Raw genomic sequence first — 25404 nt, 5'->3', positions numbered from 1 at the left:
AGCAGGTGCAGATTATGGGAGAACTAAAGATATACCTGGGCGCTTTCGCTGACTGTTCATCCTAATCAATTGCTGCCGGTACGTGTGCAGCAAACAACTTAAAACAGAGCTTAGTGTTTAACATTTCACAGCTTTGAAAAGTAGACAGATTAAATTCAGAGCAATTTCTTCAAAATGTGATAAAAATCTGCAGTTGGAAACCCTGATTAACATATTGACTTTAATTAGTTCCCGTGTGTTTCATTTATCTGAATTTATGTCTGTTACACATTAGCATTGGTGATTATTGCAACATGTTATCAGCTGAATAATTATGAATTTTTACTTATCACGTTGGATGAAATACAGATTTAATACATATTTCTTCATTAATAAAGTACATAGTATAACGGACATGAGATCAACAGTCATCTGATGTCTGCTGCTGGCTTTCTAATAACGTATCAACTCCTTTACATATATTGTTTTATGTAGTCCAGTATGTCTTACCAGAAGATCAGGGGCAGGAAACCAAGCACTGTACATACCTGGTATGCAGACATACAGGCAGGAAAATACTCATACACATCAAATAAAATCAAAGTCATAAAAAGGAATAATAATTTTTCATGTCTTATTACGGTATTATTGTTAATAATGTTACTTGTGATATGGTGCAATATTACTTTAGAAGCATGAAGAATGATACACATACTAATTTGTTTTCATTTATTGGGGCTTTCATGTAACGTATATAAATTTTAACCTTTGTGTCTTTGTACAAATCATTCACAGACACCCCAGTTCTGAGTGGATTAACAAGGTAAAACCAGATCATGTCCATGTACAGTTCCTCATGTGATGACAGGGGAGAAGTAGGTGCCATATCATGCTTCCCTCAGACTGTTTCAGAAATGGAATTCGACATGTCACAAGGGGTGCCATCATGAATATACAACCCAAATCATCTACATTTGGTTTGATTCTTACATCACTGACTTAGTCATTTTTGATAAGGAAACTTTTGACTAGTTTAATCTAGAGTCAGCATTATTACAATTTTTAATACATTACAGATACAAAATTCCCACCAGCATATCCTTCTCTTAAATGTACATCCTCTTTTTCTATAATTATTGTTCACACACACACACACACTTCTGAGTTCAAGTAGTGTTGCCTGTATGTATACATGGGTATAGGACTGAATGCTTAAACTTTGCCAATCCTAAAGAAAATTTGTTCTTCCTCCCTTTGTAGCCATTGACTGTCCCTAGCTCTATAACTAGTGGTGAGGCCTTCTGAGCCTTTCCCCCATCCATGTTGGCATGGTAAAAAACAGCAGATGCATTCTGTAGTGCACCCTGCAAATCAGATGGCTGCTCCTTATCCTGGGGTCATAGGAGGATTCCAATATCAATCCAACTCCTCTTGGTTTTAGTTAAAAGTACAAATAAAGATAAAAAAGAAAGCTAACATGTTCTTCTCAAATACTTTAGGATAAACACTGATGTCTAACAGAGCTGACAGAATTAGTAGTTGGCGTTCTTGTCTGGAACAGAGTGCAAATGATTGTTTCCTGGAGTCTAGATCCCATTTTAATAGCATAAGTGGAGTCACTTGCAAGATTTTGCAACTTTGTGGCAGTGACTTCCATGAAGTCACAGTGTTCTATCAAGAACACTGATTAATAAAGACTCCCCATTTTGCACTTGATACATGTTATGAACTTCTTGCAACATATTTCTTAGTTGGTTGGAGTAAAATCAGGCTGAATGGGGGAATGGCTTGTTCAAGGTTTCAAAGTCAGAACAGAGTTGAGAATTGAGCTCCGCTGATTTTGGGCTCTAAGATTTCGAGCTGTCTTTCTTTATTGAGCTTTATCATTTACACAAGCAGGCTATCAGCGCCAAATAAAAGCAAATGTTAAAGCATCAAGTATCACGTCCAGGATGCAGTAGGTGTCCTGCAAGATTTCCCTGCATTTCACTTTGTCGGAAATCAGATGCTCTTAAGGTCTTTCATCTGTCTTAGTTGGCTGATGTTATGCCTTATCTAGCTTTCCTCTGTAATTAAAAAAGAAAAAAAGTGACTATCTCTTCACCTCAGCCTTTATAAACTGCTGTTGCCTTGCTGAAGAGTGATGGCTTATTTTCTTCTGTTGCCCTGAGGAGTGATTTTCATTTCCGTGAGGAATGTTCCTGTCTTGGCATGCAGGATAGTAAGTGAGCACAGGAGTGGGAAGGCAGGAAGCCCAGCAATGTCCTGCCACTGAAAGACACCAACTGGACACAGAAAACTAGGAGTGAAGAGCCATTCTGAGAGAAGGCTCTGGAGTGTTAGTACATCCTGAAATACTGTTGATGCCTTGATTGATGGCTGTCTTTCCTGCTTTGGCTTCTCCTGGAAGTTAGCTGGCATGAACTCATGTGGTACAAAAAAAAACAACAAAAAAAAAAAAAAAACAAAAAACAAAAACTGATCCTACTTTTGCCACATATTTTATGTATGCTATGTCCCTTAAATCTCCCCACACAGATTTTATGATTCCTGGGAGCAGCAATCATCAGAAAATAAAAGTGAATTCTTAAGGTAGTATAGTATTGTTGTTTAAGGTAGAAACTGCAATTTTTATGGCATCCCACTGCTTCACCATAACACATGATGCCAGAGGGATCTTGGAGCCCACAGGACTATGTCACACAGCTTGGCTTGCTCATTTGGCAGAGTTTACAACCAGCATTCTTTCCAACAGAGAAGATGAGATCCTGACAGCCCAAAGCCTCAAATATCAAATGTGACTTCAAGTTCAAATGTGATTTTGAAAGACACCAAAATTCATGAGTATAAATTATTTTAAGTAATTGTGTTGTGTTGATTTATATTAATAATGCTATTCACTGTGTGATATAAATTTGAGGAAGCATAGTTATTTTGACAAGCAACATACTGGACATTTCAGTAGAATTGTTACTTCCTGACTACACTTCATGTCTAAACAAAATCAAACACTGTAATTTGATCGTCTCTCAGTACAAAACTTGATCTCTAATGACTTTTGCATGTTCTCTGAATTACATCTGACCTTAAACGGTAAAGATTGGGCAGCTGTGAAAATTAAATGTGATGAAGTAAACAAATATTTATTACACAATTGCTGTGTGCCAGGAACTGTTGCTGCCAATTGGAATTTAGCACCGAATATCAAAGCGTTCTTCTCTCATAGAGATGCCTTTGTAGTGGTAAAGGTTTACTGGAAAGGTTTTGGAGTCCACAAAGAAATAAGTATGGCTAATAGTGACAAGCAATTCCAGAAGAGAATTTCAATTGAAAAATCCCCAAAAGGGTTTTAAAAGATTATGGTAATAGAATGAATATGACCACCTTAAGGATTTTCACAAAATCAGTTTATATATATATATACCTATACATATATATTTATATATATGTATAGTTTATATATATATATATATATATACATATACCTATACATTACTGGTATACATATATATATATATATATATATATATATATATGACATACATTCAAAGAAAACATTCAATGATATTCTTTTAAATCCAAGCATGTTCTACAGGCATGAGTAAGGATGGTTTAAAAAACATACACTTTTATAGTCTGAACAACTTTCCATTAAAGCTAACAGCATTATTTCCATCAATGTTAATGGTATTAGCATTAACAGTGTAGATGGTACTGAGTTCAACCTTGACACACAGTTTGAGCATTCAAAGTCTTCTCCCAGCTTCAATAAGATGCTTCAATAGCTAACTAACATGTACTCACAAACTGAGGACAGGTCCTTGGCGTTTGGCTAGTCAAATGTCCCAGTGCTTAGCAGAATTACTAAATCTAGTACTACTAGTACTACTACTACTAAGTCTATTACTAAATCTAGTACTACTTGGCATATGAAAATGCTCACTCATAACTTTCACAAGTAAATTTAGCATTAGTGTTTTTCAAAGGAATTGTAAAATAAGTAGAAATTACCGAATTGTGTCTGATAGTAAAAAGGAAGCTCACATATAGAATCAATAGTACTACTTTTTCATACAGCAAGAAATACTGTAATAGTGCTACTTTTTCATACAGCAAGAAATACTATATTAATATTTGCCACTTAATTGCAAATATCTTATAAAGCAACTTCTTGAACCAGTAAGAAGCTGCACGAATTTAGCAAATTTTATGATGAAAATGAAAGGAATCATTTACAAACTACAACGTACTCTGTTTCTAGCTTAGATAATTCACACTTGTCAAATTCAGTTCATCTTTCACAGTAACAGTACAAATTTCTTTGTAAGGAAAATTGCCACCCTGCCATTTGTTTAAACGTTCTTCTTCTATTGTCTAGGCACAGTATATATTCTTACACCAGTGCATTCTGGATCTTTTATCAAATAAAGGAGGCCATCAGCCCATCTGTTTTGTTAACTACTCCACACTTCAGAAGATGGACTCTTTGGATGCCATGGAAGGTAAGCAGACACAGTGTACACCCAATTCATGAGCTTACTGTCTACTGTAGGACTATTAAATTCCTAATAGCTACAATTTCAAAATGCCTGAGAAGCTAGTTTAGTCCCTATAATCTAGGATAATAGCCTTTCCTGTCTTGATCATGTTTTACTGTTAAAAATTCAACAACAATTAAAGAGGGCTGGGGGAGAAGAGGCCATGGATTTGAAAAAGAGTAAGAAGTATGGAGGAAGGTTTGGAGGGAGGGCAGGGAAGGCAGAAATGATGTAAGTATATTAAAATCTCAAAAATAAAAGAGTTCAGACCTTTTGAAGTGTTAACTCCACTACTGCCTTTGACATATTACTGTCTGCTCTAGGTGATGTTGAGCTTGAATGGGAAGAAACTACCATGTAAAATTTGGAGCAAGAATTACAATTGGAAGATAGAATTTTTCAGAACCCAGGAGCCAAAATTATCTCTCTTGCTTCTGAACTGAAAGCAAAGGAAATCTTCAGGCTTCCCATGCTGTGCCTCACCAACTGGATTCACCATTTTATGGATAGTTGTAGGAAAATGTTCATCTACAATAGTTATTTGTTTTCTATAGAATTAAGTATTGTGTGTTTTAAATGTTTAAGAAAACACATCATGCGGGTTTTCTGAGGTCCTTAATACTTTTTGGAATAAGCCAAATATAAAATTATTACTATATTAATGTACATGTTCCAGTGTGTGTGTTTTCCCTATGTACTGGATTTCATTTTGAACAAAAGCTGTAGAGTGGACTCGGCGGTGTTATTTTGGCCTCCAGGGCGCTGCAGTTTTCTGTGGATGACTTCCAAAACTGTCCTAATGATCTCTACTTGCATGCATGCCCCTGTGTTTTGAATGCCCTGTTTTATGAGTGCTGAGATATCATCTGCTGATCCCGGACAGCTGAACGGTAACCCCCTGACACCACACAGGCCATTCAGCCTTTATTTGGCACACAGTAGCACAAGAAAACTTAAGGCTATTTAAATTGTCCTGTGATCTTTGGCTTACAAAACTGAAAAGAAAATTTCAAAGTGCAGCCTCACACGAAGGAAGTTATAGAGTATCTTTCTAGCTTGCCTACATTTGCAGAACACTACCTGGTTGTGCCCCTCTATTGAAACACACTGTCAAGTGAGTGTGTCACAGAGTCAAAGTCATAATAACTGAATAGTATTCTACTTGTATGATAAAAGTCATACAATGTGCTTATTTCTGTTGAACTATACATATAGAAATTGTGATGGTTAATAAAAGTGAATAATAATGCATTGAGTTACCTTGAAGCATGATTCGAAATATTAAATGTTATGTATATTAAGATAGTGACAATTACATCATATTACAGAGAATACATATTAATGTAAAATCTTTTCTGTATTAGTACAACATAATTATAATTTATATGCTATGTATGTCATACAAAATTATTACCAAAGGCATCCTCAAACATTAATATTAACATGTTAATATTAATATTAACATTAGTATTAATATACACTACACAAGCAATTAAATATTTTATTCTTAAAAGTAGTCTCAAAAAAGAGCAAAATTTGCATACTGTTTTTATGGGTAGCAAATATAAGCAAATATCAAATTCAACTCCATTGAACATATTTAGGCTATTGAAAGTCACAAAAAAACAAAAGTAAAAATTGATGAGAAGTCTAAGAGGTCCAAGTTTCAGCTAAACACTTTTTATTGAAAATGTATGTTAGCCAACAGAGTTTTTGTGTTGTTGGAAGGCAGAAAATGGTCTATGAAAAGTACTGATTAGATTTCCTTTTAATATAGTAAATAATATAATAATAATGTAAACATGGTTAGTGTATGGGCCAGATCACTGTTAATGTTATCTGTAAATTGGATTCATCAGAATAGTTTTCAAGGTTGCCCAGTGTGTTTGCATGTAAAGCAAATGAAGCAAATGCATAGTATTATAAAGTAAATGTATAATATCAGCTCTCTTCTAACATAGCCCTGATAGAGTTTTAGCTTTTTATTAAGTCACCTGTGAATTATTTTTAAATGAAAAGCTTGCTTTGGTGAAAATAAGATAGCCTTGAGAATCATTTGTGTCTATACTCCAAGTATATCACTCTCTGATATCAAGCCATAAGCTAAATAATAATGAATCTGTAGAAGGCATTGGGATCAGAATAGTTTTAGATCTCTAAAAAATTAGTGAAGATAATTCCTCAAAGGGACTTGAATTCTTTACCAGAAAACAATATGTAAGTTGTTATATATTCACAGCATAGTGATATATCAAGAAATCTTAAGTGGAAGTGGATGGAAATTTGCATCTTAATGATAGATGCATGGCCTCCTGATTAGATTGGGAAAGGACCCATGTATATACCAGTTCAATGGGTAGCTACTAAGTGTGATTAAAATGAGGAACACCTGTAGCCTTTTTAGATCCAATTTGTCAAAGTTCGACGAAGTGCATGTACAACAAATGAGCAGCATGTGTTTCATAGGAACCGAATGAAACTCGATCCTCTCTGCATGCTTCGCCAGAGACCAGAGCAGCTGTGGCTAGCGCGTCTCCCTTCACGCTGCACTTAAATGCATACCCTTTTCTGCTGCTTTATAGGAAATGTACATGATAAGTCTTTTGCAAAAACACTAATTAAACTTTGACCTCTACGTAAAAGAATGAATCACACTCCACAAACAATACCACACTCTTGCGTTTTAAACGGAATTCATGTTTAGCAGAGCACTCTCTTAGCCCGTGCAGTCACTTCGATAAGCAGATCTATTTACAAGGTCTTCCAGAAAATCCATAGTAAATATTTTTAAGATAATCGGAACACAAAATGACTAGAACTTCTTAACTGAGTGATATTAATAATTAAAAACTGGAGATTATGAAGCATAATCTCAACAAAACAGCTTATCTTCTTAGAATAAATAATAGTTCAAGATAAATGATTTCATGAACATAGACAGTTTCCAGGTGGAATTCAGTCTAGTATATCGATTTCTGGAAATAGTCTAGGTAACACTATGGTTACACCCGTGAAAATGTTTTGAAAAGTGAAATAAACTTTATGGAGTTAGGATGGTCTTCTATCCAGGCTACCTTATGGGTAATATAAAAATAAACCATATTACAATGAAGAATAAAACTTTCAATTTTTATTTTAATTAATAAGCCAAGAAAAAAATTTAACAATACCTAACACAGAACTACAAAATGTTAGATACGCGTGAAAAGTTTGTGACCCAGAAAAAATAGTTTGTGATCCATTAATAGTAACTGCAAACATAATCTAAGGCTAAACATCTCATGTAAGTATTTCACTGAATATTATGATAGCGGTTCATATTTGTTTGTATGTTTTGTATGGACCAATTGAAGAGAAAATGATAGCATACATTGATTTCTGCTAAATAAGACCACTCATAAATAAATGAGTGACTGAAAAACATGCTAAAGGAATGTTGGTGTTTCAATAAGCACATAGATACATACACAATGTAAAATGCAATTTGAAAAACAAGTTGAGAAATTTTTCATTTTAGGTGACTCAACCTGATATGCTGAAAAATGCCTGAAATATTGTCTTTTGAAAATAATAGTAAGGACTGGACAGATGGCTCACCAGCTAAGAGCACTGTTTGTTCTTTTGAAGGTCCTGAGTTCAATTCTCAGACATGACTTGGTGGTTCACAGCCAGCTATACTGGAGTGTGATGCAGTCTCCTGACATGCAGGCAGATAGAGCACTCATATACATGAAACACAGAAATAAAATCTTTTTAAAAATGAATTTTAAAAAAGAAAAAACTAATATAGTAGAAAGTCTCAATGTATATTATTGTTCTCTGTTAATAAGATGATGTTTGCAAAATCACATCCTATTTTAATTTAATTTCTTGTTCACTGAGGTTATTTGTAGATTGAAAAGTCATTTGAGTTTTTTATAGAGCTTTTTACAACATTTATATCATCATTCTCCTTAATCCTTACCAAATCAGTTAAGCTCTTTTAGGTCCTGTGTAATAGTTAAAAATAACAACATTTTAATTGTTGTGCCTTGATTCACATATAAAGGTGAGGGTTGAATCTATAACCAAGCTTTTCTCACAGCTGAAAAATATCCATTGCCCTGTGCAGGCCTCTCTCTAAGTCTCATAGATGACAATTCTTTGAGTGATGTGAAATTTTCTTTATAAAGGAAAACCATAATTATGCCGTGTCCCAATTCACAATTAGCTAATTAGAGACTTCCTGCTAATACAACAACACAAGGATAATTGTGGCCATGAGTCATTTTTTGAGACTATATATCACTCTAGGATAAAACATAATATTAATGTTATACCAATTTCTAGGGAATAAGACTATATTGGAAATATAGGAATATAAAAATATATTCCTTCTAAATTAAATTTTAAATTAGTATTACTGCTTCCTAAATTCAAAGTTTCATGTCTGTATCTTAAATGAAAGAGGAGAAATTACCTGAGGCTTGAAATGTCCAAAGCCCTTAGTAAACTAGACTTCCCCAATAAAACTGTAATGTTTGAAATAGCAAAATAAAACACATGACACTGAAAAACCTCTCAACCCCTTTTTAGGTTAAGAAGCCAATGAAACACACCTTAAAATTCTCATTCACAGCACATGACATCTAACAATGAAATAGTGAAGGTAAGAAAATGCATGTGACACGTAACCAGAATCAAGACATATTAATGAAACGGATGTTGTATGCTGGATACATGGCTGAGTGTTCTTAATAAGCATGCTTGTTTGTCTTGCAGAAGACCTGAGTTTGATTCTCAGAGCCCATGCAGGAGACTCATAACCTCCTCTGACTCCAGCTCCAGGCACCCAATGCCTCTGGCCTCTGTAGACATCTACACTCATGAGCACATATCCACAGACAGAAAAATATGTATACACATAAACAAAAATAAGTCTTAAAGCCCAGATGTTGTATTAACTACATTTTCTTTTGCTGAGATAAAATACCGTGACATGCAACTTAATAGAAAAAGAGCTTATTTTGGCTCACAGTTTGAGGGTACAGTCTGTCGAGGAGGGGCAAGTCACAGCAGCAAGAACTTGAGAAGGCAGCTGGACATAGTGCATCCATAGAAAACAAAGAATGATGGAGACTGGTGCTCGGCTGGCTTTCTCCCTGTGTTCAGTCCAGGGCCCAAGTTCAAATGATGAACACTTTTAGGGTGAATTTTCCCATCTCAATTAACCGAATCAAGATAATCCCACAAAAGTATGTCCAGATGCTTATCTGTAAAGTTGGTAATATTAACCATCAAAGATGTATAAATAAGATAAATGATAAAAATATTTTGATAGAGCTATTTATATGTGATGATAATGGACAGTGGGAAAATAAAAATAATCATAGAGAAACTATCATTGTTCAGTTGTTTTTTCTTTCTTTCTTATTGATTTAATTTGTTCTTTGTCAATTTCTATGTGTACAAAGTGAATTATGCTTACTGTCACCTCCCCCTTCCTTGTCTCTCCTATAATACACACCTCCTCCTTACAGGTAAGGGTATGGTGCAGCCATTGTAGCTACATTCTTGTAGCAGGTGTGATTGGTTGCCTGCACTTGTCTGCACCAGACTGGGCCTGCTAAGAGTCATTCCTGAATTTGAGAAAAGTCATAGGGCCCTACAACTTCCTGCTGAATCATTGGCTACTGATGAATTCTTAGGGGAGAGGCAGTCTTTGCCTTTACTTGAGTATCAATTGGTGAGCCCATTGGGCTCCAATAGATTATTCTGAAACAATTCTCACAAAAAGAAAGCCCTGCCTGAAAGCATTAGGACCTACACACTTAAACACACACACACACACACACACACACACTGGAGAAAAGGAGGAAGGGAAGAAGAAATAGAAGGAAGAAACCTTTAATGTTGAAAACTGTAATATCCTATGTCAAAATTTGTACTATTAAGGTACTTTACACATTATAGAAGGAAAGTTCAGTAGATTCAATGTAATGGGTATTATCAAGAAAAATAAAAACAAACAAACAAAAGTTTGGAAAAGCCAGAGGTCTTAGGTAACTACCTAAGACATCAAGAAGCACAACACAGCTATAATCAGAATTACAGAAGTCAGAAGCAGTTCAGAAAATACATTTGAAAACAACTGTGTATCAAAGTAGATATTAAGACTCATAACCAAACCTTCAGCAGAGTGCAGGGAATCATATAAAAGAAGAGGGAGTTAGTAAGACCTAGAGAGTACAAGAGCCCACAAGGACCAAATATATCAGGGCACAGGGGTCTTTTCTGAGACTGTTTCTCCAACCAAGGACCATGTATGGATATAACCTAGGACCCCTGTTCAGATATAGCCCATGGTAGCTCAGTGTCCAAATGTGTTCTCTAATAAGGGGAACAGGGACTATTCCTGATATGAACTCAACAGCGAGCTCTTCGACACCCCCCCGAAGGGGGGAGCAGCCTTGCTAGGCCACAGAAGAAGACATTGCAGCCAGGCCTGAAGAGACTTGATAAGCTAGGATCAGATGGAAGGGGAGGAGGTCCTCCCTTATTAGTGGACTTGGAAAGGGGCAGAGAGAAGATGAGGAAGGGAGGGTGGGATTGGGAGGGAAGGAGAGAAGGGGCTATGGCTGGGATACAAAGTAAATAACCTGTGATTAATATAAAAAATAAATACATTTTTTAAAAAAGAAAACAACAGTATCCAAACATACCCCAAATAATATAAAAATATGTATTTACAGATTAAAGAAACTTTCTGAGATCTGTAGGAGTAAACATACACACACACACACACACACACACACATACACACACACACACACGAATCCCAATTCCTATGATTTATCAAAGAGAAATTAAAATATGCTTACAGGAAAGGACCTGGCTAATCGATCTTGGTAGCTTTATTTATAATTACTAAAAATAACAAAGTCAAGTGCTCAGCACCTGCCGTAGACAAATGAATTGTGGACTCCCTCAAACGCATTCCCATCGGGGTGTAGTTTGCTCATAAAGTTAGTGGACAGCAAGAAGATTAATATTGATGACCTGATCAATTAGAACAGAAGTTGTGCACGTTTAGAGAATGCGCTTAGATGGTGATGTGAATCTATGCATAAAACAAGCTATTGTGATTTCGTTTGCCGTAAATAACCTTACAGAACCACTGCCAACTCTCGAGAATCTGAGACATTTGTATGAATTGACTCGCCTTGTGACAGTTCGTTGGATGGGGTGTTGTTACTTGCCTTTCATTGACTTGTAAAGGTTCTTCATGGCTTGGCCTTAGACCATACACAGGAACACCGAACCTGTTCTCAAAACAGAGGCTCCTCGCTGTTGTCTGTGATAACCTACGCAGTCGAACCATGGTCAGCTCTAGTGTAAGGTTCAAATCAAGGTGGAGGCTTCAGCTCCAGCTCAGGCTCCAATAGGTGCCCAGACCCCTGGGAAGGCCCCATAGGAAAGGCTTCTGCTAACGTGAAGACAAACAGACCAGGGTGACACACCCACCTACACACTATTTACAGATGACCAGTGTCCTACGCTTTTTTTTTTTTTTACAAATAAACCTGAGACAAGATCTGTGAAGAAAACGAAACAGAAGAAGAAGAAGAAGAAGAAGAAGAAGAAGAAGAAGAAGAAGAAGAAGAAGAAGAAGAAGAAGAAGAAAAGAAAAACTACCTTTCCTGCAAAATCACCCATGCTTATCTAGAAGTGGTTCTCAACATTCCTAATGCTCCGACCCTTTAATACAGTTCCTCCTGTTGTGGTGAACCCCCAACCATAAAATTGTTTCTGTTGCTACTCCATAACTATAATTTTGCTACTGCTTTGTATTGTAATGTAAAATCTGTATTTTCCAATAGAGGTCTTAGGCGGCCCCAAAGGGATCTCCACCCACAGGTTGAGAACTACTGATCTAGGGTTAAGTCAAATTGTTTTTGTAAAGATGAACAGTGGTTGGTCACAAAGTTACAATTAGATTGGAACAAGTCCTGGCTTCTGTAACTTACAACCCGGCACCTGTAGACCTGTTTCCCTCGCCTTTCTCAGTGCCTTTTTGAAGGCATTTTTTTCCATGATGTTCTCTGATGGAAAAATTATTCATTTACTATTCTCCATTTGTTTCCTCCTTGTAAACATGAAGTAAATCCTTTTTGCACTTTTACATATGTTTTACTCAGCATAATTACATGTGAAAGAGGAGTGCAAACAAAAATGGCCAACTGAACATTTGCTTTTGCAGACTTGAAATCACTTGTCTGCATAGTCACGTATTTTACAGCAACACTTGAATATGAAAATTAGGGTCTTTTTTTCAGGGGGAAAACAAACATTTTTGGATCAATGCTTAAATGAGGGTGGAAAACTGGGAAAATCAGCATCTAGTTCTACATCAATTGTTCATTGTTATCAGTTATTCAAATTAAGAAATAAGAACTTGAAACTATCCAAAACCTTTAACAGTGGAAGCTGACAGAAAGACATTCTGTATGATTGAGCAATTTATAGTTCCATAACCATGTAAGTTGTTTTATTGTTGTTTTGCAGTGTAAACATTTCAATGAAAGTGATTTTCCAGTTGACAGAAATGTCGATGCATCAAAACCAACAACTATATTCTTTTTAAAAATTTAAAATGTATTTTGATTTTATGTGAATGGGTATTTTGCCTGTATGTATGGCTGAGCACACATGTGTACACAAATTGCAGAGACCAAAAAGCCTGGACTTCCTGGGACTGGAGTTACATACAGTCGTGAGCTTTCAGGTGCATGCTGGGTATCAAACTTGGGCCCTTAGCAACAGCAGCCAGTGCTTGTACCTGCTTACTATCTCTCTAGCCCCAAAAGCAAAACTCTTAAGTGTGTAAAACACACATACAGAAACAAATCTGAATACCATCCAGACAGAATGAAAAACATATAGCATCAATATCCCTGTGTCCTCAAGGCAGTATTTTTTTTCTTCTAATCCTATTATGCTTATAGCTTAAGGAAATATTCTTTTCGAAAAGATCTCGGCAAAACTGACTTGACTCAAAAACTGGATAAGGCAGTGTTAAGTCATCCCCAAACAAGATATCCCTGAATGTAGACAGGTGCTGGAGATGTACAGGCAGGTCTGGGACGAGCTGCCAGCGTGCACATGCGTGGAGGCTGACAGCAGGCCCAGAGATTACAGTAATGAGCAACAGGTGGTAAAGCAGGGTAGCAGGTCACTTGAGAGGCGCTGGGTAAGAGGAGTGTATCATAACAGACAGGTGAAGCATGGCTTTAAGGACTCCAGCAACTGGCACTATGTTGATCCAAGCCAAGCCAGAGGCAGGGAAGTGGAGCAGCAAGGAGCGTGACTCGGCCCACCAGCTAGACTCGGCGATAGCTTTTTCTCGGACTATACACAGAACAGAGGCCAGGGAGAGTTCAACATCTGCTCACATTATGAATCCTTATACATTTGCCTGTTTACACACATACACACACATATACATACACATATATGTATATCTGTACATGTACACATGTATGTATGTAAACATATCCTCCCTGGTGCCTGTGTGTTAAATAAATGTGAGAGAGTGAGTGAATAAATAAACTGTTAGATATTAAAGTGCACTTGAGAGATTTAGAGTACTCTAGAGATTTAGGCTTACAACTAATTTAATCAATACAATAATAAACAGAAACGACAGGAGGCAAAATTGCCACTAGTTACTATCAAAATATTATACACCTAGAAGATAAAAATAAATAAACTGTACAGCTGTGTAAATAATTTAGAATGCAAAATAAATATATTCCAACCACGAGTGGCCAATCTATCAAAGAGCAAAAAGTTAGTTTATTGACAATATCCAAAACATAAAACACAAGGAGCTACTCTTATGGATAACTTCTGAAGAAAACTGCAAATCAGAGACAATTATTAAATACTTTTATAGTCACTGAAACCTGTTTTATAAGTGTTCAACAGTATAGTTTTGTAGAACACAATTCTTCCCTTATGATTTCATAGGGTTAATATGGCCATTAAAATATTTTTTAGTTGTTTTAAGGTAAATTAAACTATTTCGTGGCTGTAAATCCAAGGCTTCATGATTATGAATAGTTAAGCCCACCAGGAGGTAAAGATAAAGGTTTCTTATGTGGAGTTGTGTTCTTCCTTAGGGGCCAACAGCATCCAGAAGGTAAGAGGTAGCAACAGATTGCACTCTTGGAGAGTGTTGTGGAAAGTGGGTAAAGGAGCGACACAGCCTGCACTCTGGGATAGGCAGGCAAAAGTGTGATATGGAGATAAGGGGCATTAGTGTTGACAAAAATTCAAGAGCTGGATGACTGAGCAAAAATAAGAAATCCATCAACTATCCAGATGGTGATGGCACTCGCCTTTAATCCCAGCACTCCACAGAGAAATCCACTGATCTCTGAGATGGAGGCTAGTCTGATCTACAGTGTGAGTTTCAGGGCAGCCATAGCTACCCTGACAGAAAAATCCTGTCTTAAGAAACAAAAGAAGGAAGGAAAGAAGGAGGAAGAGGAGGAGAAAAAGGAAGAAGAGGAATAGGAGAAGGAAGAGGAGGAGAAGAAAGAAGAGGACGGGGAGAAAGATGAGGAGGAAGAAAAAGAGGAAGAGGAGAAAGAGAAGGAGGAAGAGGAAGAATAGGAGAAGGAAGAGGAGAAGAAGTCAAAAGATGATGAGGAAGAAGAGGAAGAGGAAGAAGAGGAGGCATAGGAAAAATCCCCACTGTGCTCTTAGAACAAACAGTTGATTAGCATACTGTGTGAAATCTAATGCTGTCCTGTGATTGAACTTGAACAGCTTTTGAACTTGTGACAAAAGCTTTGTTATTTTAGTGACAGAGAACTCTTATTTTTAAATATCTTTTTAGTAGGCAGTTTACAAAGGTCCCATAAAAGTTCCAAGAACTTTTACTGAAACAGAAACTATAGAATGATTTTTCAAAGATAGTAAATAGGCATATGTCTTTAACTGATTTAGATACGAAATTTGAAGGCAAAGCACCAATGCAATTTAAAAAAAATACAAAATAGAAATAAATATTTAATAGGGGATATCAATACTTCATCTCTGACAAAACAAAATTTTTGAGAAACATCACTTTTATCCATTCCCTTGCAAAGATTACATAATATCAATTTTAGGTTGATCAGTCTTCTCTACTCAAATGAATGATTCTTTCTGCATCCTACCCTATGCAGGTAATGTGAACAATTAAATAGTGACGGGTCAGTGGTAGAATATAAATGACCATAGAACCAGAAACTATTACCAGAATGAGCCCTGTGAGAAGACAATTAAGACGACTGGGTGCCTTGTGCTAATTCACACTCCTATAGTAGTCTCCTTCCATTTTCCTTACATGTACTCTGGAATGAGAACAAACAAGTATATCCCAGCTTTCTGTGATTTATGTGCCCGTGTTTTCACCAAATTTGGTTCAAGGAAGCAAGCCATCTAAAATAAATTTTCTAGGGGCAACTTCTTTCAATATGAGAAGCTTTAGATTCAATCTTCATCACCAAACATCAATGATAGATAGATGGATAGATAGATAGATAGATAGATATACAGACAGATAGCGATAGTTATATGGATTGGTAGATAGATACTTTACACTAAAACCCATTTTCTGTTCACCTAGAAATACTGAATATTCAATACAATTGTGAATTATGCATGGATTTTTGAAATCTTACAATTTTTAAAGGGTTGATTTCTGATTGTAGTCTAGTGGTTAATTTTGGCCTCAACATGACTTCACAGCTTCATTTTTTTTCCCTCCTAGCTTTTTCTTTCTCTTCTTCTCCCTCTCCATGTTTCTGCATGTATCATTTGTTTTTACTCTAATAGATGACACAGAACCCCTAAGTCTCAGCACATACCTGCTGCCCACTTTTGAAGCTAGATTTAAATCTCTGCTTCCTCACAGAATTTCATGTTAATCTTATAAAATCTTCTATGATGATACCTCATTTTTCTTTTGGCTAAGGTGCTTACAATGAAACGTATTTATAAAACGTAAAACACTTTAAGTAACACACTGCCAAAAATAGCCTTAAAGTAATATCGTTCAACCCCATGCTGATTCTATTCATAATTTTAATCTTGCAAAGGTATTTATTCCATTGAGAAATTTAGTCTTCAAAGTTAAAAAAAAAAAAAGACAAGTGTTTTGGTGAACTGACATAGTTCATACTAAAGAAAAAAAATCTGTTCTTAAATTTAAAAAAAAAAATTAAAAACACAAAATCCTCAAAAAGGTAAAGCTATAGTTTGGAAACATGAGACGTCTAGTTATTTTAATTCATATATGTAAGATGAAAGATTTAATATCTGGAAAGAATGGAGCTCTTTTTTAAGGCAAACTATTTTCTTAGTGCTATTCTATCACGGCAGATATTCTGAAAGACTAAGCTATTTTATCTGAACAAGGTGATAAAAGAATGTCAAACAGGCAAACATTACAATTGCAATAGTTTTTTTTTTCTTTTCTTTTCTTTTCTTTTTTTTTTTTTTTGTGTGTGTAACAACCATAACATAATTGCTTTTTTTTTTTTTTTTTTTTTTTTTTTTGGCAAAGCTCAAACACAAACTCTTCCAGGAATAGCACGACAAATTGATAAAGTGCAAAGCAACCCTTTATTCTTGCATTCCTTCTTTTTAATGTAATGAGTATCAGTAACTGAAAACAAAAACTAACATGGAAAATACTTGTTCTGTCATGGGAAAGGGCAGCCACTCCACAGTGCCACTCCATTTCATTACCCAATACTGTCTGCAACTTCAACCATTATTAAATGCCTATCCTTAAAATGAGAGAGCACTCTGATTTCAGAAAAAAAAGAAAAAAGAAAAAAACCTTAGTAACATTGACCATTTTTATAAGGAATAAAATCATTAGCTTCACACTTGGGATCTGTTTGAGCTCCTAATCATTGCTGTTAAGAGTCCACTTGCACAGACTTGTGCACACATGACTTCCAGCAGAAGAAATAAAATCTAGAAACAAACCGCAATCAGGGTTTTGTGGGATGAGCTCGGGTCAGGCATGGAGATTAGGAAATGAAGCTCGCATCAGTTTACTGCTCTCATGAGCAATGAACCCACAGCCAGAGAGCTAGCTGATTTTACTCTTCACTTTTTAAGAGATAAATCAGCGTTTCCCTTCGTGAGAGCATGGGGTAGAAATAGAGGTTAGTTTTGCTAAGGGCTCTATACCATGTGTTGAGCATGTTTCCCTGTAGGCAGAAAGAATTTTCAACAACAACAACAACAAAAACAAACTACCAAATTGCTTCAACAGCAGAGAGAATAGTCCCATTGAAAATGAAATTATTGGTAAGTGTCAAAATGGACAATTGGTGTCAATTCAAAGATGATTTGAAAGGGAGAAGAGTTGGGGAAATCACGCTGGGAGAACCCTGTTTGTATGAAAAACATCCTACCTTAGTGAATATCCATCATATCTAGGAATTCTGCTCCTCACAGTCGATGTAGATTTACACGGGAAAAAAAAAAATGTTTGTTCTGGGCACACAAATACCTTGCTTTATTTATTGCTGCCCTCAGTTTATATGGCTTTAACGCAATCCACCTAACACATGTGAAAAAGAAAAGACCTAAACTGAACTATTTCTAAGTAACTTAGAAATCTTTAGAACTAAAAGGTTTTAAGTTTTAGCCTTTTAAAAGAGTGATGTGTGAAATTAATTCTCTCCATCCTGTCAACAACTAGCAAAGTAAAAATGCTATTTTTCTTTTCTTTTTAATTATTAAATTTGATTAAAGAATAACTAAAGCTAGCTGAAAATTTGAAATATATTCTATATCTTTTTGAAAGATAATATATAGAGAGGAAGACATAATATTACTGTAAATTTTAAAAAGCTGTTGGGCTATATAAAGTTTATAATTAGCCCTACGATTATCACAGTGGTGTTATTTAATGAAAGATAACAAATAATAAGACACAGACACCTGTTAGATTTTATAATTGCCTTATTTAACTTGGGCTGGGCAGTTATTCCTACCTATGCTGTCTGAATCACATCACCATCCATCTCCCAGTCCCGATCCAATGCCATCCACCTTAATCCTCCTTATCTGGTCTACCTTCCATACATAATCCTATGGTACTTCCTTGTATTCTTCATCTGGGCCTTTTTATGGCATTATAGGAGTCCTCCTCCAGGCCCCTGTGACTTTTTCTCCAGGCTAAGCCATCATGGCATCCTCCTTCTTGCTCTCTTCCTGCCTGTCTCTCCTGTGATTCTCATGATTCTTATGTCTTCAAAAGCTCAGGAACCTTAACCATGTCTACCCAATTCTGCTCTGTCCAGGTATAGGGCATTTAATGAGCCACTCAGGTATAATGTTTTAAGCAGGTTTACACAAATAAGGATGAGAATATCCAAATCTTGAGGTCCAGTAATTAGCAATAATTAGATCAACCTCCAACACAATATGAAAGGGAAGATATGAAAAGGACTTAGCAGTAGGGTTTTTATGAGTGGGTAATATGATACAATTTGTTTAACTCAATGTAGTCATGTTTATAAATCAAATATGTCCTTGGGGTTGGACAGCAGTTAACAACCCTTGAGTTTACCAAAATCATGTGCAGCTTTTAAAAGGTGAAGTTGCTATGAGTCTCTGCCAAACTTTGGACAGAATGCAGGGAATCTTATGACAGGGGGTGGGGAGGGTAGAAAGAAAGTCCTGGAGGGGATAGGAGCTCCACAAGGAAAGCAACAGAACCAAAAAATCTGTGCACAGGGGTCCATGCATGGAGATAACCTAGAACCTCTGCACAGATGTAGCCCATGACAGCTCAGTGTCCAAGTGGGTTCCCTAGTAAAGGGAATAGGAACTGTCTCTGACATGAACTCAGCAGCTGTCTCTTTGATCACCTCCCTGTGATGGGGGAAGAGCCTTACCAAGTCACAGAGGAAGACAATGCAGCCAGTCCTGATGAGACCTAATAGGCTAGAGTCAGAGGAAAGGGAAGGAGGACCTCCCCTATCAGTGAACTTGGGGAGGGTGGGACTGGGAGGGAATGAGAGTGGGGGCTACAGCTGAGATACAAAATGAATAAACTGTAATTTATAAATAAATAAATAAAATTTAAAAAGAGGTAAAGTTGTTCCTTGAAAAGAGCCTAGTAAGCCCTCTTCCATGGTCTATTTTGAATTTTCCACTATTTTCTATTTTGACTTCTCAATAATTGAAATAGACCATGATAGCCTGACATCATGTTACATTCAACTGAGAAAGATGTTCCTCTAGGTGATCTGTAGCTTTGGGCCAGATGGTCAGAGCATCCATGGATTCTGTGGACCTGTACACTTTCAATCTGCTAGAACCTACTGCTCAACCCTATCAGTATGATAACTGATCAGTATGACAACCCTATCAATATGACTTCTTATAAGTAGGCCTGAACTATTTCTAACAGGAACTCAATGGCAGGCTCTTTGACCTCCCAAACCCTCAAGGGAGGAGCAGTACTGTTAGGCCACAGAGGAGGACTTTACAGCCAGTCCTGAAGCTACCTGATAAAACAGGGTCAGATGAAAGGGGAGATGGTCCTCCCCTATCAGTGGACTTGGAAAGGGGCAGGGAGGAGATGAGTGAGGAAGGGTAGGGTTGGGGAGGGAAAGAGGGAGCAGGAAACAGCTGGGATACAGAGTTAACAAAATGTAACTAATAAGAAAGATAAAATAAAAAAAATAAGTAGGCCTGAGTGATGAGGAAGAGACTATAAGACACATTCCCTGGGACTCAGTACTTGAATATTACTGTCTCTTTATTTATTTATTTTTCTTTTATTTAATTTTTTTATTCTCTTTATGAGGGTGTCAGATTGACGGTAAAGACAGTTGTGAGCTGCCATGTGGGTGCTGGGAATTGAACCCAGGTCCTTTGGAAGAGCAGACACTGCTCTTAACCATTGAGCCATCTTTCCAACCCCCTATTATTGTTTCTTGACACCATGTCTCCCTCCATCTTCAATGTACCATACCCTCCCATCTCTGTCCTTTCTATTTGAGACTGTTTTAAAGTATTGTATTTTGAGTAGACTTTGAAACAGTGAAATGAACTTTGTGCTTTGAGAACCTTTGTTTAAAACGTTTAAATACAAGTCCTATGGCTCATATTTCTTCATAGTTAAATAACAGATTCATTTTGAGGCATAAGAACGTGCACATAGTATTGCTTTTCATTCTACTATCTTTAAAATCAGCAACTCTCAAACCTTGAACTATTATGTAAGTACTTTACCTTCCATTATAGCTTATACTTAATTATAAGAAAATAAAAACATCAAAGCGTTGCATCAATGTAATAAAATATCATTCTTATATTTTGAGATTATACAGCAAAATTTTTCTAACATCTAAACATCCAGCACTAATCATGAAGTCAAAGATGTTGTCACTCTATGCTGACCATGACATGCTGACCATTTGATGCCTACAGATTGTATGCAATCAAACTGTTTATGACCCTTGGTATTTTTAAATCACTTACCTAAAATCTAATATATATATTTCCCAAACTGAAAAGAAGCATTATGGAAGAGTGTGTTTGTACAGGGGTGACTATTTGTCACACTAGGCTCTGACACCAGCATTAAAGCAACAACCAAATTGGTCAATATGTCATAAGCAGCCAGTTGGGGGTTAGTAACAAAATACTTGGATAACCATTCTATACCAGAGACATCTGCTTATCTTAGCGAGTCAGTAACACCAGGAATCTCTATAATCTGGGTACTATAAATATCATAATTCACTTAATTTTTAAAAAGATATAAGCAACACAGAAACTCTACACACCTCACACATTTTAAATATTAGCTGCATGCAGCACTGAGCAAAAGTATGTAATATTTTCAGAAGACAATACAGTTAAATAAAATAAAGTAGTATAAAATATGCATGTAATAGTAAACAAAATTCTGTTGATATGATTTATTTGGATGATAGATTTATTTTGTCCTTTCTAATTGGAGGTTAAATAATGCAACACTAATTATAATAAACTTACCATGTGCTAGACACTGTATAGTTGTCAATGAAATTCTTTTAATCTCTGAAAAGGTCTGATGAAGTGATGTTATTATTTTAAGATCTTGCTAATTGACACTTAGAGAAATTTCTTGCTTGTTCAAGGTCAAATGAAGGCCTAGAACTTCCCCTTTAACATTAAACTTCATGTTTGCAACCCAATAATTCTTAGAGGAAATTCTTAGAGGAAAAGCTTTCTGTTTGGACTGTGGACACTATACATTACTCTGGCAAATGAATAGACATGAAAACATTCGTAGCGTTTTTTTGAACATAAAGCAACCAGCTTGTTCTGAAGGCTTCAAGACTGTCCCAGTTACAGAACTTTCCATCAGCAATTCTATACACCTGCTCAGTCCTAAGCAAATCTATGCTGATCGGTCCCTCACACAAAAGGAATACTTAACCTGGAAAAATTCTGATGGTTCAGAAATTTTAATCTTAAATTCAGAAATACAGATGAAAGAGAACGAGTGCTTCTCAGACAAAAGTTACTATGTTTTTCCTGAAAATCATGTCTCCAAAGGAAGAGATAAGGAGCAGTCTGAACATTGGTGCATAAATAACACTTGCCTTTAGGAGCCTGTGTTCCTGCTCACAGAATGATGATCATAGCAAATAGTGAAGAATTTCATGAAAGATCTGGAGAACAGCTTCAAGGTTCTCATCCTTTCAGGCTTCATAAAACACTTTACAACCAAAGCGCCCCCTATCTGGGTCCTACCCCCATTTCTTTGCATAATTTTGGGAGTGTAGAACACTGGATTTCCTATCTTTGTTTTTCTCTGTATGGTTTGGACCCTTCCCCATGTCCCCAGAAGTGACTCAAATGTTCTCTTAGTCTAAGTGCAAAGCTATTTTTACCATGCTGTTTGGGAATCTCTTAGCACACATTGCTGGCAGCTTAAGTCAGTTACAGGTGCCCAGGGGTCATGTTTCTTGAAGTCCACAAGACTGAGACATGGCCTCTTCTTAGTTTTGCCTTACACTCACAGGCCTCTCCCTCCCTTTTTTCACCTCTAGGGCCACTCATCCAAGTTTCTGCAGACTACTCTTATATTCTGTTTGTTTTTCCACTCGCTTCTACCTGTTTCCTTTTGTTTCTTTTCATCACTGGTCCTGAGCTCTGCCTTCTCAATTCATGGTTTCTTTGAATCCAGTTATTTAATAATCTAGTGGTAGCCCACAGAAACTTCTCAGCCACTTCTCTGTATCTATCTCTTCTTTGGACATCCTTTCACCTTCACCGCCATCCGAAAACACAGTTTTCCAATAGCCTCGATTTCTCTTCCCAGAAATATCAACTTAACATGTCAAACTTCTGTCCTTAAATCATCCTTCCTCGGCTTCTACCTCAGGGATTCTGTATTGTTGCATACCCTGAAAGGATCATATTCTCCTTCAAAGTTCCTGAGCTACTTACTCATTTCTGTGAGTTTTAGTCACCGTCATCATCCTCGGTAAATCAAAATTTTAACAAGGGCATATCCACATGAAATAATTTCAGCAGAGTTGCTGCTTGTAATATTTTCACTTTGTTATCTTTAAAACAAATAAACCCCCAAATTTATCTTAATCATTTTCTGTACTAGGTTTTACAATCTATTTGGTGTGATTAGCATGGTTAGTTCAGTTAAAGCTTGATGAATCGAGAACAAAAATGATAATTACTGACTAAGCACTATGCATGATGTATGCAATGTGTGTGTAATATGTTACTTAATGTCAAATGCAACATTAAACTTATGAGATATATACCAGTCAAAGCACTTGACCTCTTAAAAGAATTAAACAACAACACAAACTAAAGCTAGGAAGCCATAAAAATGTCTTACTCCGAAGGTTTTGTTCCCTTTCTACCACAATACCCTACTTTCTTAAAGGCACATACTTAAAACCTACTGCTTACTAAGATATCCACAGACTTTTTCTCCCTTCTCTTTTCCTTGTACCAGAATTAGACACATTCAAGCTTTTGAGGAAAGATGACAAAAGGAAATACATTTGAAAATAATAATGAATTATGAATGACAGGATAAACTATTGAAAAATGCTCTACTATTTACGTAGCATAAGATTTAAAGACGGATGAACTCAGGGTTCTTTGAGACCATTGCTAATAACAATATTATTCTTATTGTTTTGTATGTGCTCCAATTTTTTACTCAATCCTTTTAGATTACCTCAGTGGGAAACTATGTACTGACCCCAAACTACCTAGTGTACTCTTGGAACTCAAATTGTTTACAGAATATGAGAGGCTTGTAATTGTGATTATCTTATTTCTCCATAGAACAGGAGGGAGATACAGATGCAATTAGTTAAGTTGGTTGGTGTAAATTCTAATCATTTTAAATAGCTAAAATAAAAAAAAAAATTGCTAAAATAGATCCCACTGAGGTAATCTAAAAGGACAGTTTTGGCTCATGCTAGAATTTTCATATTTTTAGGTCTCCTGTTCTGTCTAAACTTCCAAAACAACAGCAAATAAATAAATAAATGAATAAAAGAATAAATAAATGAAAAAAGTAAATACAAAAGAGGTGGGAGTAGAAATTGGTTCACTCCAAGAGGAATGTTAATACTATTTTACTACAAAATTTCTGCAACATGGTGGTACTAGGGATTTACAATTTAGTAGGGAAAAAATTCAGTAGGAAAAAGTTGACTTGACAGGGAGAAAAGCCACCCTTAGCAGCCAACCACCAATTTTCTCTATTTATAGTTTAGAATCTCCTTTCCCTATATTTCTAAACAGATTGTAAAATAAAGAATAATGTGATAGTTTTCATGCTCTTTCTCAGGTTTCTGATGTAAAAATATCAACTTTCCCCCATCTTAAAGTTAGCAGATTCTAGGAGTGGCTTTACCTTCGTGAGTACATCTGCAGACCAAGTAGAGACTTGTTTTTGTCCTCTTTCTCTACTAATTTCAGTGATGAATGTGTTTTATATATCATGCCACGTCTTTACTTTGAATTTATACACAAGTGTGAGGTGATGCGTTTTGATACCTGTTACATAACATTCAAATCAACTTTAACATATCTTGTGAAACATTCCACGTTTCTTCATGCTGAAAACCTTTAACATGCCTTCTTCTAATGTGTGAAGGTGTATGCATGTGTATGTAGGCCAAAGTCAGCTTCTGATATCCTACTTTATCATTCCCCACCTTGGTGCGTTTGTTTGTGAGATAAAGCCTCTTTCTCTGAACCTGGAGACCACTGAACATGATTTTCTGTCTCTACTGCCTGCCTGGCCAGCAAGCCCTAAGGGACCTCTGATTGCCACCTCCTCTTGTGCTAGGTTTACTCACAGGATTGCACCACCCTGCCCCTGCCGAGAAATTTACATAGGTGTGGGGGATCTGAACTCGGGTCTTCATTTTGCATAGTGGGCAGTTTACCCACCAAGCCATCTTCCCAGACCCTTCTAACTGTTTGGTACATGCACCTTATTGTTTTATGTGGCCTCTGTGCATGCAGTTAAATACCAGGACTTCTTGCTCTTGTTTGCCCTCAGTACCTACTGCCAACCTTTCCCCTTCCCCTATTCAAACATGCTACCTTATAAAAATGATTTCCCAATTTCAAAAGTTCCATTTTTTTAACATACTGAGAATACTCCCATCTTTTCTGCCATTATACATACCTTAAGGACATCCTATCAGAAACTGAGGTGTTATGTTTGGGCAAATACATTTTAGGTTTTTCCCACCCCAATTCCAGGACATTTCTTACCTTCTTTCTTCTCCTGCTTCTGTCCCTTTGACAAAGTAATAAATTACTCTAGATTTAAATT

The 25404-nt window shown here is 36.4% G+C and overlaps 1 protein-coding gene across 1 annotated transcript in view; it reads left to right on the top strand.

The window, feature by feature from the left end:
* The window catches only part of Ptprq (protein tyrosine phosphatase receptor type Q), a 191558-nt gene extending 186432 nt beyond the window's left edge, over positions 1-5126 (top strand). Inside the window, exons 44-45 of the mRNA XM_060376921.1 lie at positions 4358-4481; positions 4841-5126. Coding sequence (XP_060232904.1) covers positions 4358-4481; positions 4841-4878 — 162 coding nt within the window. The 3' untranslated portion in view covers positions 4879-5126. The remainder of the gene's footprint in view (positions 1-4357; positions 4482-4840) is intronic.
* Positions 5127-25404: the final 20278 nt, after the last annotated feature.

This window comes from Meriones unguiculatus, chromosome 2 (assembly GCF_030254825.1).
Source record: "Meriones unguiculatus strain TT.TT164.6M chromosome 2, Bangor_MerUng_6.1, whole genome shotgun sequence".
NCBI classification, from domain to species: domain Eukaryota; kingdom Metazoa; phylum Chordata; class Mammalia; order Rodentia; family Muridae; genus Meriones; species Meriones unguiculatus.
This window is presented reverse-complemented; position numbering and strand designations above follow the sequence as displayed.